At 34.9% G+C, this 18800-nt stretch overlaps 2 protein-coding genes across 2 annotated transcripts; both read left to right on the top strand.

Moving 5' to 3' along the window:
* Positions 1-3145: 3145 nt before the first annotated feature.
* On the top strand, positions 3146-6091 carry LOC104224144 (anthocyanidin 3-O-glucosyltransferase 2-like). The gene is made up of 2 exons (XM_009775728.2): positions 3146-4191; positions 5307-6091. Exons 1-2 carry the CDS (start codon positions 3146-3148, stop codon positions 5848-5850), a joined length of 1590 nt encoding a protein of 529 aa, XP_009774030.2. The 3' UTR covers positions 5851-6091.
* Positions 6092-8377: 2286 nt separating this feature from the next.
* Positions 8378-12048, top strand: LOC104224145 (probable aldo-keto reductase 2). The gene is made up of 5 exons (XM_009775729.2): positions 8378-8672; positions 9033-9230; positions 10282-10454; positions 10521-10623; positions 11444-12048. Exons 1-5 carry the CDS (start codon positions 8448-8450, stop codon positions 11780-11782), a joined length of 1038 nt encoding a protein of 345 aa, XP_009774031.1. The 5' UTR covers positions 8378-8447; the 3' UTR covers positions 11783-12048.
* Positions 12049-18800: the final 6752 nt, after the last annotated feature.

Raw genomic sequence — 18800 nt, 5'->3', positions numbered from 1 at the left:
GATCAAATCGCCAAAATAACATCTTAAACAACGAATTTAACACCAAAACTCATGAAATTTTCAAGATAGTTCAAAGTTCCTATTTTCTCAACCAAAGGTCCGAATCACGTCAAATTACTTCCGTTTCTCACCAAATTTTACAGATAAGGTTTAAATATTATAACGGACATGTACTGGGCTCCAGAACTAAAATACGGGCCCGATACCATCAAGTTCCAACACAAATCAATTTTTATAAACTATTATATTTTTCAGTTAACAATTTTCTCAAAAATTAATTTCTCGGGTTAGGAACTTCGGAATTCAATTTCGGGCATACGCCTAGGTTCCATATTTTACTACGAACCCTCCGGGACCGTCGGAACACGAGCCCGGGTCCGTTTACTCAAAATGTTGACCGAAGTCAACAAAAATTATCTTTTAAGCCAAAATTCATTGTTTTTTAAAAAATTTCACATAAGGGCTTTCCGAATATACGTCCGGACTGTGCACGCAGATCGAGGAGAATGAAAATGAGGATTTTAAGGCTTCGGAATACGGATTTGACTTCTAAAACAAGAGATGACCTTTTGGGTCATCACAGAATATCTGTATACGGTAGAAATCGGGCTCGTCTACGACATGTATATCGGGCTCGGAACATGAGGGGCTGAAGATCGACCCCAAGTCCCACTGGGCCAGAACCCGAGATCAAAATATATGTCCTCGAGAACATTGAATCCGTGATCCCGGAATCGATCCTGACCCCGAACGAGCTCGAGGAAGCATTATCAGCGTAACCAACAGAAGACCAAAATAATAGAGGGCCAAAATATCTGTGATCGATCGGATATTACGACGGGAATCTCGGCACGTATCAAGAAGAAACCGACAATTCAGTGAATCAAGAGATGTTTACCTTTTATAGAGTTGTGCCTAATATAGGAATCTCTTATTATATAAAGGGGGTCTAATTACTTGTGAATGATATTATAACACGCATTCAGAAGCAATATATTGTTATTTTCTCTTTAAGCTCTTACTCAATTGTGTCTTGACACTGATCAAAGTACATTTTGTTCAGGGGTGGCTCACTCCCCCCCCCCTGCAAAGGTTGTAACTGTTCAATTCGTATGGTTTGAATTTACTTTATCATACTTTATTTCAATTACAATTTAATTTATTGCTTTGTGTCGATTTAACCCACGTATCCTTAAAATCACTTATAAATTCAATTATTATCCGATTTTGAGGGTAAACACATATGTGAAAAAAAGTTAAGAATCATTAAATATTTTCGAATTTCTGTTTTCCAGCAATTCCATTATCACCCTGTTTCCTCAAATCGGAGGAAAAGGCAAAACTTCACTTGGAGGAGAGATTATAAATGGTAGTTAAATAAATATTTGTAATGATACTAGTTTCTATGTCACGTGCCTCGTACGTGTAATCCCTAAAACTATTGCAAAATTTAGATAGGAAAAATATTACTATGAGAAATATTTTTATGATAAGATATTTCATTTTGCGCCAGTTTTAGAAGATGGTGTACCGGATATTAGCATTCAAAGAGAAGACACACATAAGAAAATATAATGAAGTAAGTTGGCAATGAAATACCAATATAAAATTAGGTTAGAACTTATTCGTATTGAATATTTATATCAAGCAAATAAATATATGACTCGTGAAAGAAGTACAACGCAAATAGAAAAAGGAAAGAAATTGTATATTTTAAATTCCACCGCCAAAAGGTTTTACTTTAGAAATTAGTGGTTTTAGTTACTCGTTGCTTAAGTTAGCCCCAACAAAAATAAAGTTTGACTTCGGAAATTTATGTTTTAGTTAGTGGTTACTTAACAGAAGGAAATGAGTCCCAACAGAAATAAGGTTTTGCTTTGAAACTTTTAGAGTTTCTATTTTTGGTTAATTAAAATTACTTCCTCCGTCTCAAATTACCTGCCGTATTTTCTTAAAATAGTTGTCTCATATTATTTTGGCATTTTAGAAGTCCATGATAGAATAAATTATATTTTTTTTAGTTTTCCCTTAATAATAATTGTTCTTGAAAATGGAGATAACACATATATAGAATAAATATTCAATGAAGAGAGATTATATTTTAAAACATAAAGAAAGATAAAATAGTCCAACCTTCCTCCTAATTAATATTTCTTAACAAGCGTGTAAAAGAGAAACACGATAGATAACTTGAGACGGTGAGAGTAAAAAATTGAATCCCAACTTGAAAAAGTTTTCTTTGAAACTCTGAAAATCGATTGTAATTACAATGTTATTCAAAGGAAAAAAAATCTTCATTTAATAGTAACAGGTGTGATAAAATCAAATAGGTATATTTCGTCTTCATCCGAACTATTGTAATTTAAAAATTGATACATTTTTGTCGCTCAATATTTTTCTTCTATCTATGATTGCTATACCACCACAAGTTGCCTCTTGACTACTCGTACATTCTCTCCCTTGAAAATAAATAACATGGCTAATACCCTAAGTATTTTATCTTCATTAAAAATAAAATTAAACATTAAAAAAACTTTAATTTAAATCCTCGGTCCTAATATCCTAGGTATTTTATCTTCTTGAAAATAAATTAGACATTATTATAACTTTAGTTAAATTCCCTGTCCTACATTCTTTCCTTTGTTCGCTCATAAAGTCGGTATTTTCCTTTGAAGCTACTCCTAATAACGGACGATTCAAACGCTACATAAACTAAAAGATGGAAAAATTAATTGGAAATCATAAACCAATTTGAATAGAATTCCTAGACACACTCTTTCTCCTAAATCAAACTAAATTCAAAACAAAAAGGAAAATAACAATATTACTATTATATCCAATAGAATATTTATATTTTAGGGCTATTTTTGTAATCCAACATTTTATTCATGTTTTTATAATAATATAGATATACAATTAAATATCTTTCTAGAAAGTGCGCAAAAAATTAAATAGGAAGTCAAAGATATCGTATAAATAAATAAAAAATTCATATCATTCCTTTATCTTTTGTGGTTAGATTAATTTCTTTTAATGACATATGTACGTCTCATAATGAGTGTAACTAGCCAAGATTTTTCTTACCTAAGGACTTGTCAAAATTTTAGATACATGTATTCTTTGAAGTTTGAAACTTCAAATTTCCATGTGTCAAATTATCGCTACTTCCTTTCAACTTTTAGTCATGAGATATTTTTATATAAACTCTAAATATTCTGCCCATAGACAAATTAAAATTAACAACAATCAAATCTCATCTAACAAATCACCCCTAGGAAAATATATACTCCATACCAAGATGAATGAACTAATTTTCATTCCTTTAGCAGGATTAGGTCACCTCGTATCAGCCATCGAATTTGCAAAACTCGTTCTAAATAGAGATGAAAATAATCTTTGCATTTCTGTTCTCGTCATGAAACTTCCCTTAGACTATGGCGTTCAAAACTTCATTCAGTCTCTCACTTCTCAACCTCGTCTAAAATTCATCGATATCTCTTTAGACGAAAAAACATCTTCTGTCTTCTTGAATAACCACGATAGTTTCCTCTATGATTTCATCGATGGTCACAAATCAAACGTACGAGAATATGTTCAAAACATTCCTCGTCTTGCTGGTTTCGTGCTTGACATGTTTTGTACCTCGATGATTGACATAGCCAACGAATTTAACGTTCCGAGTTATATTTATTTTGCTTCAAATGCTGCTTTTCTTGGCTTTTGTCTTCATTTTCAAGCTCTAAGAAATGAGCAAAATTTAGACACGTCTAAGTACATAAACTCTGATAAGGAATTATCAATTCCATATTTTAAAAATCCATGTCCTACTAAAGTTTTGCCTAAGCATTTATTAAATTCAAGACTTGCTTCAACATTGTTTTTTGATGGAATTCGTCGATTTAAAGAGACTAAAGGGATTATTATTAACACTTTTTTCGAGCTTGAATCTTTTTCTCTTCAGGCTTTAATGGATTCTGAGATTGTTCCAACAATTTATCCAGTTGGTCCAGTGGTTAGTTTTGCAAAAAGTGGTCATTTTCGAAATAATATGTCCGAAACTGAAAGTATTATCGAGTGGTTAGATGAGCAACCGGATTTATCTGTAGTGTATTTGTGCTTTGGTAGTATGGGAAGTTTTGAGGCAGAGCAAATCAAAGAAATAGCAACTGCACTGGAACATTGCGGTCACAGGTACCGTTAGTTGAAAACTTGTAATTTGTACTCCCTCTATGTTAGTTTACGCGTATCTTGATTCATTCCACGAGATACTTGTTATCTCCTGTTAGAGGTGTCAATAGCTGGCCGAACTTGAAATCGCCTAGCCCATTCGGGCTTTGGCATTTGATGGGCTGGGCCCCTCCGCTGTTTCGATGTGCTTTAAAATGGTCAGCTCAACCCAACCCTATGTGGGTCACGAGCCCCACGGGCAAGCCCATTATTTTTAAAAATTATTTTTCATATTTTTTTAAAATTTATTTTTTAACCTAAAGCGCTATATATATATATTTCCAATAGATTACAATAAAATACAAAAAATGAGGAGCATATTTCATTCATTAAAAGTTAATACGCAAAACAAACTACTCAAAAATATTTTTAAGGTGCTCAAGACATATCCAACACCAACATATCATCTTCATCAAATAATTTGAATCCTATTGTGAAACAAAGATGTCTTAACATTTTTATTTTCATCTAAATATATAATTATCTGCAATGTTAATTATTTAAATATTAAGAAATAATTAAATTTTAAGAAAACAATGTTTATATTTGCACGAAAATATTACCAACACTAGAACAAATTTGATTATCACTGATGAATTATTTTGTCACCTATGATTCACTTTTCGGCACCAAAGTTTTTTTGTGACGAAATTTCTTTTGTCAATCTTTCGTCTCTAAAACACCGTCACTAATGATATACAAAGACAACTTTGCGTTTCATTGCTAAATAATGATATATTAGATGCGAAATCTCTTTTCGTCCCCGAATACGTAATAATTATGATGGATTTATTTGTCATAAAAAGTACTAAAAATCGTACTTAATAGTGTAGTTTCGTGACTAAAAAGTGCATTAATATCGCGGGCCAACCAGCCTAGCGTCGGACATGCCTCATGGACACACAGACTTACTTGGGCCAGGTTAAAAAACCTCGTTTTTAAATGGGCTTCAAATAATTTAGCCCAATCCTATTAAATCATGGGCTAGGTTGGGCAATATATACTTATTATCTCTTTTAAGAAAAATTATTTTCCAACCTTTCTTTAATTTGATTTTTTTTTATTTTATGTTCAAACAGGTTCTTGTGGTCTTTAAGAAGATCTCCACCAAAGGGAAAAATAGATATACCAAGCAATTACACCAATTTTGAAGAAGTTTTGCCAAAAGGGTTCTTGGAAAGAACAAAAGGAATTGGAAAAGTGATAGGATGGGCACCACAAGTAGCAATATTATCTCATAAATCAGTAGGAGGATTTGTGTGTCATTGTGGATGGAATTCTATACTGGAAAGTGTATATTTTGGTGTGCCAATTGCAACTTGGCCACTCTATGCAGAACAACAAATGAATGCATTTTTATTGGTTAAAGAATTGGGAATTGCTAAGGAGATTAGTATGGATTATGTTATTGATTTTGAGGGGAAAAATAATAAAGTTGATATTGTGAGTGCTGAAGAAATTGAAGGGGGTTTACAAAGGTTGATGGTAAAAAGTGAAGAGAATGAAGTGAGGAAAAAAATAAAGGAAATGAAGGAGAAGAGTAGAGTGGCTATGGAGGATGGTGGATCATCTTATACTTCTCTTGGACTTCTAATTAATGATGTAATTACAAATATTTCTTAACAATAACAACGTATCAGTTGTATACAAGTTGGAATCGACTGTACGAGTGAATTTGAGGTCTTAACGCATAAAAACAACAACAAAGAGATGGTATTTGAGTAGATATGCACTATTATTGGGTGGAGTTGATGTCCATCTATTTGAAAATGGATTGTATTTATGTGCACTATAGATTTAAAGATGTTTACATTATCAATGTAACCTATTAGAGCAAGAATGAATATGCTGTATTTTTTATATTACCAAGACAGTTATATATTGTTGTAGATCATCATAATTTGATGGTTTATAAAATTGCACTGGCACAAATTTAAATTTTTTTTTTTATATAAAAAAAATACTATCGGATTGCTCCTCTGTGAAGGTCGCTAATATTTTTCAATCTAGAAGCGAGGAGGTCAAATTAATTGATACATATGTTGTTTAACAAAATAACTAATGTTTTTCTAATACATTGCTTAAAATTCTAATTTCGTAAGTATTAACTATATCCTACAAATAAGAATGGCAAGCCTTTCCATAAAACATTAAGGAGAAAAAATGGACTTGGGAAAACTATCCGGATATCTTACTACAAAATGCATATTAAGTAAGCTCAATAACCAAAATATTGAACTCGTACATGCTCGAAAAACTTGCTAACATGAAAAATAATATAACAAAAACATGACCATAATAACAATGAAAATATAAAATGAATAAGATTTTTACTCAACAGTAGGTTATTTTATTCTTTATAATATTCTCGCGATAGAAATTTCTCCACCTTTAATCAAAATTTTCGAGCTTGAGTCTAAATTTAGAAAGAAAAAAATATATTTGCCACCTTAGTGGCTCTTCCTTACACGAATTTGAGACATTAATTTTTTTTAAAAGTGTTTTGCAAGAGAAACTTGTGTGTATTTGTGTTAATTCGATTTTTTTGCAAAATTATCCCTTATGTTTGAGGGTAGACTCACTATTGTCCTTTAAATATGACCTTGAGCATTATTTGTTCTTTAAGTTTGTAAAACTTGAGCACAAATAGTCCAACTGATGAAATGGACCAATTAGAGCTTTAGAAACTAACGGAGTCAGGTGTCCTCCTCACGCTGTGTTTTCTCCCGTCTTCCCCCAATTCATTTTTTCTACCATTGTGTTTATCTCCGCCACAGTAATTTATGCCAGGTTTTATCTTTCTAAGTGTTACACTAAAAATTAATTACAAGAATGCCAGTGAGAACAAAGTTGATGCTCTTTTTCGGTCGTAAAAGGAGGAACAATTGTGGTTTATGGTATAAAAATTAAATTCTATGTATATAAAAAAAATAACTTCACAGCAAAAAATTCGATCTCGCGATCTATCATCTATGTAACGGACTTCCCCGATTTCTCCTTAAAACATCCTCAAATGTATCTTAAATTTTTCTGATTATATTATGTAAGTTTTAATTTGCAGAATCTTTCTCAAATTATCTTGTATGTAAAAAACCATATCCGAGTTTCCAAAAATATTTCAGAGCAGATGCTCGTAATCAATCTCTAATCTTGCTAAATTGCTTTTATATATAATCTTCATGATCAGATGAGTTCTCAACCAGTGAGTATAACGTGCTTCACCAACTATTAAAGGGTAAGCCATGTACGGAAATTTTAGGTATTTTCTAGGATTTAAGGAATCTTCAACATCAATAATGCGCAACTACAAATTGGCAATGCATGATTCAATAGTAAGTTGGCAATGTTTGCTCCCCGACGAGCACATTACCCATCTTTGTTGAAACTAACTTGCGCCAATAGCTGGAAACACATGTCGAAAGCGGCAATCTAAAACTTGAGCACGTCTGTAGTATTTTGCCTTTGCCTAAATCTGTGGCTCTGGGCCACCTTGATGGAGGCGTTTGACATGCTCGCAGGGAGAAAACAAAGACAGGGAACGTGTTGAAGGGGAGAAAATAGAGGTAGGGGCTTTTGAAACTTCTCGCGTGCAAGTCACGTGGAATTCTTCCAATCCGTTAGTTTCTGCCTTATTCTGTTAGTTGTACTATTTGTGCCTAGATTTTGCAAACTTAAAGGACAAATAGTGTTTAGGTCCATATTTGAAGGACAATATTGAGTCTACTCTCAAACATAAGGAATAATTTTGGCCAAAAACTCGTGTTAATTCTAAGAGCAACTTTTAAAAATATTTTTGCTAATTTTAGATTCAAATCCTTACATCTTTCTCGTATTTCCTATATCTCTTATATTGCTGTTATTTTGTTATTTTATGGTATTTATGTTATGTTATGGATTTTATGGTATTGTATGTTAGTTTATTATAGTGTCTCTTGTTGCCTTCTTGAGCCGAAGGTCTCCTGGAAACAGCTTCTCTGCCCCTCGGGGTAGAGGTAAGGTCTGCGTACATATTACCCTCCCCAGACCCCACTTGTGGGATTACACTGGGTTGTTGTTGTTGTTGTTGTTGTAGATTCAAATCCTTCTTCGCGGATATAACTGCAACTTCCCTCAAACTTTATGGGCTTAAAATGCAATTTACTTAGTCAAACTTTTGTCAACATATTATATTCTGTTTAGAGCTCACTGTTCAGGCTTGAGAGCGGAGATTCCCGGAGAAAATGGCAACGCCGGCGAGCGAGGTGCCGAGGATCAAGCTAGGGTCACAAGGCTTAGAAGTCTCTAGAATCGGGCTGGGCTGTAGGGGCATGTCACCCAATCATGGCCCGCCCAAGCCCGAACCCGAAATGATCAAGCTTATCCAACACGCCATTGATAACGGCGTCACCTTTCTCGACACCTCCGATCAATATGGACCCCACACCAATGAACTTCTCATAAGCAAGGTAAAAATAATAAGTAGCAACTTGAATGTGTTGTACCTTCTGCCTTAAATTTTGTACCTTTCTGCTTTTTCAGTATGCTTCTATAATTATACTTTTTAAAATTAATTCTGCTAAGTTAATTTTGAAGTTGAAAGTTACGAACTTCGACCAGAAAATGTTTTTGGTGAGAAGTAAATTCGCCCAACAAAATAATTATTTTTTTCTTATTTTGCAATGTTGCAAGAATTAGTTATTTGATAATTTTTTTAATCCCTTTTTAATTAGTTTATATTGTTTTCCAAAAATTATGGAAATTCCTTTTTGTTCTAATTAAATTAGAAGGGATGTTAAATATGTGCATGCTAAATTTGATATGTTTAGGCAATCAAAGGAATGAGAGAAAGAGTACAAATAGCTTCCAAGTTTGGCATAAGTTTCAAAGATGGGAAAATGGACATTTGTGGTGAACCAGAATATGTAAGAGCTTGTTGTGAAGCTAGCTTGAAGCGACTGGACATCGACTGCATTGATCTTTATTATGTTCATCGCATTGATATCCGAGTGCCTATTGAAATGACGGTTTGACATCTTAGTTCCAGTTTTTTATTCATTTATTATATTTGAAGAGTTCTAGCAAATAGTTGGATCGTATGATATGTGTAAAGAAATACGTAACCAGTCAATAAAAAACAGCAAAAAAAATTCTACTCTCTTTTTAGAAAGTGCAGTGATTGATTCAACTGTGTGGGAAATGGTCCTGAGCTATTTTATTTGCATGCACTTTTCTTATTTCCATGTTGATATTTTCCATGAAGATCTTCTGATGCGTTGTTTGCATTGTCAATCCACAAGACAAAAGTCAGAGTTGGACTTTTGTTTGACTAACAGTACAGAAAAAGTGGGGTACAAAAAGGTGGAATTTTGAAGTCTATGCTATGTGTTTCTCTCAAATTCTCGGAGGATAGGCCAATACCTTGAAATTTGTGATAAATTTATCTCGCATATGGTAGAGAATTTCCATAAGAGACATGATTCTCTACAAAAAAGAAACGCTTGTCTATGCTAACTGTAATTTCATAGTTGCTCCAAAAACAAGTTTCCTACTGAAAACCCAGTTTCGGCCCCTTTTCCAGTGGAATTCAACCCACAAATCTACCTTTGGTGCATCACCCCATGTACTCCTAAACCCTGTTGAGGTGGAAAGACTTCTTCTCTTTACGTCAGACTAACTTTGCTCTACACTCTGTCACCAGCAAATTCTTTATGGTGAAATCACATTGCAGTCAACTGTGTAACAAAGGTTAGCTGAGACCTGCATGGAAATCATTTTGGAGATCAGGGTTCTAAAGAAGGTGGATTTTTGTGTATAGTCTGCAGTGTGAGATGCCACTTTGACAATAGACAATTTAAGGAGAAGAAGATGCATGATTGTTAGCTACTGTAGTTTTTGAAGCATCACCAAGACGATACTAATCATCTTCTATTATAAACAACTAAAGTAAAATGTGGGGAGGAAAGGAGGGGTGGACTTTTTGAGGCTTTATATGACATAAAACATCGGGCAGTTCGTTTATTGTGCTTAACATTTATTGCTATTTTTTGTTATGATATTGTGTGGCATAGTGTGTAGATAGGAGAACTGAAGAAACTGGTTGAAGAGGGTAAAATCAAATATATAGGTCTGTCTGAGGCTTGTGCAGCAACAATTAGAAGGGCGCATGCAGTGCATCCAATAACAGCTGTTCAGTTGGAGTGGTCTTTGTGGACCAGAGATCTGGAGGAAGAAATAGTCCCTACTTGCATGTAATGTGTCTCTTAGATTTCATTCTTCTAGATAATGAAAAGGTTTCTGAATAATGCCCTTTTCAGAGAATTAGGAATCGGGATTGTCCCATATAGTCCTCTTGGACGAGGATTCTTCTCAGCAGGTCCACAGTTGATTGAGAGCTTGGCCGACGGCGACTTCCGCAAGGTTGGTTCAGTTAATTTTTCTGTCTTTGATATCAAATAACCATCATTTGCATCCACTTTAGTCGTGTATCATAGTCATCATTTTGCTTTAACTTAACATGTGTCATTGGCCTTTTGTCAAACTCTACAAACAAGCTCAGATTTAGCATCAAGTTTGTGACTTTCCTCGCATTAAAGTTTATGAATGTCCATATTTAGATTCAATATTTTATGGTAGTGCTCAAGCATATGCTTTACCTTCTTTTGATATGAGGTGATAATGCCTCCTACTGAATCAATATAATGTATTTCGAAATTATTGAAAAAAGTACCGGAGATCACAAAAGTTATAATTCGAATTTGGAAATATTAAAAAGAGGTGTTTAAAAGAAGTTGTCGTCAAAAGAAAACAGAGAAATTGTATGACTCCAACTAGTAAAAGAGTCTTTCCTTTTGGGATGTAAAGAGTACCAAATATCACACTTTCTATACTTATAATTTTTTAAAATATTTAAACAAATCATTCAAATAAAAGCTGGTTGACTCTGTAGATAATATTGATGCCGTTCTTTTTGATCGGAAGGGAGTAATATTTAGTCAAGCAGATGAGTGTATCCCTTGAGCCATTTTACTACTAGAGGATGTTGTAGTTTGTTAAGAGTCATTTGGCCATGGATTCATTTTCAAGATCCAACCAGTCAAGCAGGTGCAAGACCATGTTCTAAAGATTGCCAACATATCCTTTTTGCTCAATCTCTTTTGATATAGCGTGTTATAATTAACGGACAAAACAGACGTAAAATATGGCTGATATACATTGCTTTCACCATTTGTTTTGCCAGAATATACCAAGGTTCAAGCCTGAGAATTTTGAGCACAACAAGCAAATATTCGAGCAACTCAAGAAAATAGCATCAAGAAAAAGATGCACCACATCACAACTTGCATTGGCTTGGGTTCTTCACAAAGGAGATGACATATGCCCCATACCTGGTACCACCAAGATTGAGAACCTCAATGAAAATATTGAAGCCGTATCTGTAAAACTAACAGCAGATGAGATAGCAGAGCTGGAGTCCTGTGCTTATGCTGATATGGTCAAAGGCGAAAGGCATGCGTTCATGTGGGCAACTTGGATAAATTCTGAGACTCCACCATTGTCCTCCTGGAAAGCTGAATAATAATGTTTGACGCGCAATGGTGGATGGAGCATAGTTCATTGAGTCCAATATAACCAAGTATTTGCACAAAAAGTATAAATATATATATATATGTGAAAATTTACTAAAATTTCAGCAAATATGAAATTCCGATGCCATAATTTAGAAGGTTATCTCCGTGTGACGTATAGATCGTGGGTTCGAACCGTGGAATCACATTTTCAATGTACTTATGTACTTTGCAAGAGACTGACTGAAAATTTCAAAGCTGAAGGTTTTTTTAGCAATTCCTTTGTGTGCATATTCGAGTTGTCATTGTATTTGTGATGGAAAATTATGCCTTATATTTGGAGAAGAAAAAAGAAGGGAGAAGGAGAACATGGATATGGAACTTTTCATCCAAGTAGTGGAAGGTTTTGACTACCCACAATCCTCAATAATACAACCCCGCATATTCTCACAACAAATATTGTACCACAAAATATATGAAGTTTTTACTTAAACTTGTGCAAGTAAGTTTAGTCAAATCAAAAACATCTCAAATTTAAAACGGAATTTTAAGTTGCACAAGCTTAGTAAAATATGCATTGTATATTAAGAAAAAGCAAGAAGAAATAAAGAATTGGAACAAATAAATCATTCTATATGATTATGTGACAATTAACGAAAAATTGATTTTTTATTTTTGTTTTTCTTCACTCTCGTATGCCTAAACGAGAGTGTGTTAACATTCTTTGACACATTAACGTTCAGGAATATATACCTATCAAACTGCCTAGTTCAAGGAATAGTTAAGACAAAAACAGTTCAGGAATGTATTTAGGGGATCTTGTTTTATTATACATACTAGTAAATTTATTCGCGCTTCGCGCGATCATCAATAAATGAATTAACATTTTGTTTTATAAATTTAAACTTAATTGGTATACATATAAATTTTGCATGTGTATAAGAAAATTAATTTTATATCTAACACTTTTCATGTCATTGATTTTACAAACACTGGATAATTGCAACAAAGACAATCATACTGTAGTGAATTGGATGAATTGGAACACATATTTAAGATAACACTGCAATCGAGATTTAGTTCCAAAATTAGTCATCATATGTCTGATTTCAGGAAATAACTTGTAAGAACCTGTACCTATTTCCTAGTAGTGTCATAAACATTTTTTTTTTAAAAAGAACACCTTTATACAAAACTATTTAAAAATCTATAAGTTATACAAAAGTTAATTCTATAACATGCAATATAAGAAATTTTAATTTATAGGAAAAGAAAAAGGGGAAAAAGAAATGTTAATTCAGATGCTAAGACTGTTGCGTTTGACCGTTTGTATGAGGAACTAGGGGCAAAGGTAGGGACAAGAAGCTATTTCGGCTGGCTAAAGCGAGAGAGAATGGCTCGTGACCTGGATCAAGTGAGGTGCATCAAAGACGAGGAAGGCAGAGTATTGACGGAAGACTCCCAAATTAAGCATAGATGGCAGACGTACTTTCATAAACTTTTGAATGAAGAGGGGAGCAGTAGCATCGTGCTAGGGGAGTTGTGACACTCCGAGAGTCATCGTGACTTTGGGTACTGTAGGCATATCAAGGTTGAGGAGGTAGTAAAAGCTGTGGGTAAGATGAGTCGGGGCAAAGCGACAGGATCAGACGAGATTTCAGTAGAATTTTGGAGGTACGTGGGTAGAGCGGGCTTAGAATGGCTGACTGGGTTATTTAATGTTTTTTTCAAGACGAAGAGGATGCCAGATGAGTGGAGGTGTAGTTTGTTGATTCCGCTGTTTAAGAAAAAAGGCGATATCCAGAATTGTAACAATTATAGGGGCATCAAGTTGTTAAGTCATACCATGAAAGTTTGGGAGAGGATGATGAAAGGGAGGGTGAGGAGGGCGGTATCTATTTCTGAAAATCAGTTCGGATTCATACCGGGACGTTCTACTACGGAAGCTATCCACCTGATAAGGAGGTTGGTGGAAAAACACAGGGAGAGGAAGAGGGATTTGCACATGGTGTTTATTGACCTAGAAAAGGCGTATGACAGGGTCCCTAGGGACGTTCTTTGGCGATGCCTGGAAGTGAAAGGGGTGCAGGTAGCATACGTTGAATCGATAAAGGATATGTATGATGGATCTAAGACTCAGGTCAGGACTGCGGGAGGTGACACCGAGCTTTTTTTCGGTGATTATGGGGTTACACCAAGGATCTGCGCTTAGTCCTTTCTTATTTGCTTTGACGATGGATGCCTTGACACACCATATTCAAGGGGAGGTGTCATGGTGTATGTTGTTCGCTGATGATATAGTTTTGATCGATGAGTCGCGTAGCGGTGTTAATGAGAGATTGGAGGTGTGGAGGCAGGCTCTGGAGTCCAAAGGTTTCAATTTGAGTAGGACCAAGACGGAATATCTGGAGTGTAAGTTCAGCGGTGTGTCGGGGGAAACGGACGGGGTGGTGAGGCTCGACTCACAAGTCATACCCAAGAGAGAAAGTTTCAAGTACCTAGGGTCTATTATCCAGGGTGATGGGGAGATCGATGGGGATGTCACGCACCGCATTGGGGTGGGGTGGATGAATTGGGTTAGCATCTGGAATCCTATGTGACAAGAGGGTACCATTGAAACTTAAAGGTAAGTTCTACAGAGCGGTGGTTAGGCCGGCTATGTTATATGGGGCTGAGTGTTGGCCAGTTAAGAATTCACATATCCAGAAGATGAAAGTAGCCGAGATGAGGATGTTGAGATGGATGTGCGGGCATACTAAACTGGATAAGATAAGGAATGAAGTTATTAGGGAGAAGGTGGGCGTTGCTCCTGTGGACGACAAGATGAGGTGGTTTGGACACGTGCGGAGGAGAACCATAGATTCCCCGGTTAGGAGGTGCGAGCGGTTGGCTTTGGCAGGTACGAGAAGAGGTAGAGTGCGTCCTAAGAAGAATTGGGGAGAGGTGATTAGGTAAGACATGGCGCGACTCGAGATTTCCGAGGACATGGCTCTTGATAGGAAAGCGTGGAGGTCGAGCATTAGGGTTGTAGGCTAGGGGTAGTTCATAGTTTTTCCCTCTTTGTACCGGGTGGTCTGATAGAGTTATGCCTAGGTATGGTAGCGGTATATGTTATGTTCACACTATTTTGTTATTTTACATATGATTATATTATTGCACTCTCTTTCACCTATCTGGTCTATTTTAAGATATTATTATCACTTCTCTTGCTTTTTTTTTTTGTTGTTACCTATCTCTTCTTTCGTGTCTTTTTTGAAATTATTATATCTTCTGTTGAGCCGAGGGTCTTTCGGAAACAGCTTCTCTATCCTTCCGGGGTAGGGGTAAGGTCTGCGTATATCCCACCTTCCCTAGACCCCACTAATGGAATTTTGCTAGGTATGTTGTTGTATTTATAACATGCAATTCTGATCTTTGGTACACAGTGATGAAAGCCATTCGAATAAAGCCATACGTTGACCAAACCAAAATACAAAATATGCATTTAAACTTTAATCCAATTTGCAGGTCTGGAAACTTTTATAAGCGTAAAAATAACACGGGTTAGACAGTTTTCGGATTGGTCATTCAAAAATAGCCAGCATTTGTCAAGTTATTGAAAAATAGCCATTATTTTGTTGCAACACGGAAAATTTCAACATAATATATTGGAGATCGATGCACTTGTATATGAACTTCCAACCGAGAGATCAGTGACTTCTCTCATTTGTATTGCATCTAAAATTCAATCAACTTCTTTCCACAACAGTTTAATGGTAAGGTGGTCAGACATTACTCTTTCAACTACTCAACAGTAAAGTTGATAAAACATTCAATCAGGTATCCAGTAAAATCTACTATGCAAATAATATACTAATAAAGATGTACTTTGGCTATTTTTTATAACTAAATATTTGTTGAATAAAATGTTAAACTGTATTTTGATTCATTCAAATTTCACCCTACGTTTAAGTTCAATATAAAAGTAATAATATAGAGATTACTTTGTAGAGAATTCATCTTCTTATTAATAATATTTTGTTTATTACTTCTTTAGACCATATTGTCAAACACATAAAGAACGTGATACAGACTATTAGTTCTTTCAACTTTTCAAATTAATAAGAGTAATTACCCGATATTCAACAAATTGTTAGGAAAATAATACTGTCAAAATTCCAAGGAAACACTTCATAGTAACCCTACCATTGAGGACATTTGAATTCAGGGCTGGATTTCCTGAGTCGCAGTAATTGGAGCATCAAGGCACAAACTCAAGACAACCACATGAAAGAGTGGCAAAAATCTAATATGAACATAGCATATTCAGAAAAGGAAAAATCCCCAAATTTCAATCTTCAAATTGTAATAGAATCCCAAACCCTGTTAGAGATGTCATGACAATCCCTAATAAAAATTACTTACAAAATAAGTGAACATCTACAAAGAAAGGAAAAAGAATGTAATATTAATAAAAGAACTACCTCTTTTCCCATTGAAATTTATCCACTGAATATTGATATTTGTCATTCCTTTCCTTTGTTCGTACTTCAACCATTCTTTTGTCCTTTGTGTTCATCTTGTCATCGAATAAGAAAACTAAATGCAGGATTTGTAAAAATCGAGAGGAGAATGTCATCATCCTCCGTTCCTCGGTCGGCATACGCACGATTTGTGAAGACCTGGCCTATAGATGTTCGTTCGGGAAAAGGCATATAAACAGTCGTTTGGGAAAAGACGTATAAAAAATTCTTTGTATCCGAATGCTCCAGTAACTGCGACCTATAGATATTCGTCATGAGTCGCAATTACTGGAGCATCAAGGCACATACTCAAGACAACCACCTGAAAGAGTGGCAAAAATCTAATATGAACATAGCATATTCAGAAAAGGAAAAATCCCCAAATTTCCATCTTCAAATTGTAGTAGAATCCTAAACCCTATTTCAAGAGATGTCATGACAATTCCTAATAAAAACTACTTACAAAAACAAGTGAACATCTACAAAGAAAGGAAAAAGAATGTAACTTTAATAAAAGAACTACCTCTTTTCCAATTGAAATTTATCCACCAAATAATTTGATTTGATATTCGTCAATTTTCTTACTAACCCTTCTTTGTCCTCTGTGTTCATCTTGTCGTCGAATAATAAAACTAAATGCAGGATTTGTAAAAATCGAGAGGAGAATGTCATCATCTTCCGTTCCTCGGCCGGCATACGCACGATTTGTGAAGACCTATAGATGTTCGTCCGGGAAAAGGCATATAAACAGTCGTTTAGCAAAAGACATATAAAAAATTCTTTGTAACCGAATGCTCCAGTAACTGCGACCTATAGATGTTCGTCCTGAGTCGCAATTACTGGAGCATCAAGGCACTTACTTAAGACAACCACCTGAAAGAGTGGCAAAAATCTAATATGAACATAGCATATTCAGAAAAGGAAAAATCCCCAAATTTCCATCGTCAAATTGTAATAGAATCCTAAACCCTATTTCAAGAGATGTCATGACAATCCCTAATAAAAACTACTTACAAAAACAAGTGAACATCTACAAAGAAAGGAAAAAGAATGTAACTTTAATAAAAGAACTACCTCTTTTCCCAAATAGTTTGATTAGATATTCGTCAATCCTTTCCTTTGTTCTTATTTCTACCCTTCTTTGTCCTCTGTGTTCATCTTGCCATCGAATAAGAAAATTAAATGAAGGATTTGTAAAAATCGAGATGGAAAAATCGAGAGGAGAATGTCATCATCTTCCGTTCCTCGGCCGACATCACGATTTGTGAAGACTTATAGATGTTCGTCCGGGAAAAGGCATATAAACAGTTGTTTGGAAAAAGACGTATAAAAACTTCTTTGTAACCGAATTCTCTAGTAACTGAGACCTATAGATGTTCATCCTGAGTCGCAATTACTGAAGCATCAAGGCACATACTTAAGACAACCACCTGAAAGAGTGGCAAAAATCTAATATGGACATAGCATATTCAGAAAAGGAAAAATCCCCAAATTTCCATCTTCAAATTGTAATAGAATCCTCAACCTTATTTCAAGAGATGTCATGACAATCCCTAATAAAAACTACTTACAAAAACAAGTGAACATCTTCAAAGAAAGGAAAAAGAATGTAACTTTAATAAAAGAACTACCTCTTTTCCCATTGAAATTTATCCACCGAATAGTTTGATTTGATATTCGTCATTTCTTTACTTTGTTCTTACTTCAACCCTTCTTTGTCCTCTGTGTTCATCTTGTCGTCGAATAAGAAAACTAAATGCAGGATTTGTAAAAAACAAGATGGAAAAATCGAGAGGAGAATGTCATCATCTTCCGTTCCTCGACCGGCATACACACGATTTGTGAAGATCTATAAATGTTCGTCCGGGAAAAGGCATATAAACAGTCGTTTGGGAAAAGACGTATAAAAAAATCTTTGCAACCGAATGCTCCAGTAACTGCGGCTTATAGATGTTCGTCCTTAGTCGCAATTACTAGAGCATCAAGGCACATACTCAAGACAACCCACCTGAAAGAATGACAAAAATCTAATATGAACATAGCATATTCAGAAAAGGAAAAATCCCTGAATTTTCATCTTCAAATTGTAATAAAATCCTAAACCCTATTTCAAGAGATGTTATGACAATCCCTAATAAAAACTACTTACAAAAACAAGTGAACATCTACAAAGAAAGGAAAAAGAATGTAACTTTAATAAAAGAACTACCTCTTTTCCCATTGAAATTTATCAACCGAATAGTTTGATTTGATATTCGTCATTCCTTTCCTTTGTTCTTACTTCAACCCTTCTTTGTCCTCTGTGTTCATCTTGTCGTCGAATAAGAAAACTAAATGCAGGATTTGTAAAAATCGAGATAGAAAAATCGAGAGGAGAATGTCATCATCTTCCGTTCCTTGGCCGGATTGTGAAAAGCTATAGATGTTCGTCCGGGAAAAGGCATATAAACAGTCGTTTGGGAAAAGACGTATCAAAACTACTTTGTAACCGAATTCTCCAGTAACTGTGACCTATAGATGTTCGTCC

This window comes from Nicotiana sylvestris, chromosome 1 (genome assembly GCF_000393655.2).
Source record: "Nicotiana sylvestris chromosome 1, ASM39365v2, whole genome shotgun sequence".
Classification (NCBI taxonomy): Eukaryota; Viridiplantae; Streptophyta; class Magnoliopsida; order Solanales; family Solanaceae; genus Nicotiana; species Nicotiana sylvestris.
Note: the sequence above shows the minus strand (reverse complement) of the source record. Positions and strands in the feature narration are given on the sequence as shown.

Coding starts and splice junctions, on each gene's coding strand:
- LOC104224144 (XM_009775728.2), top strand. CDS start 3,146: ATGTGTCAAATTATCGCTACTTCCTTTCAACTTTTAGTCATGAGATAT. Junction 4,192..5,306: donor CTGGAACATTGCGGTCACAG/GTACCGTTAGTT, acceptor ATGTTCAAACAG/GTTCTTGTGGTCTTTAAGAA.
- LOC104224145 (XM_009775729.2), top strand. CDS start 8,448: ATGGCAACGCCGGCGAGCGAGGTGCCGAGGATCAAGCTAGGGTCACAA. Junction 9,231..10,281: donor GAGTGCCTATTGAAATGACG/GTTTGACATCTT, acceptor CATAGTGTGTAG/ATAGGAGAACTGAAGAAACT. Junction 10,455..10,520: donor GAAATAGTCCCTACTTGCAT/GTAATGTGTCTC, acceptor TGCCCTTTTCAG/AGAATTAGGAATCGGGATTG.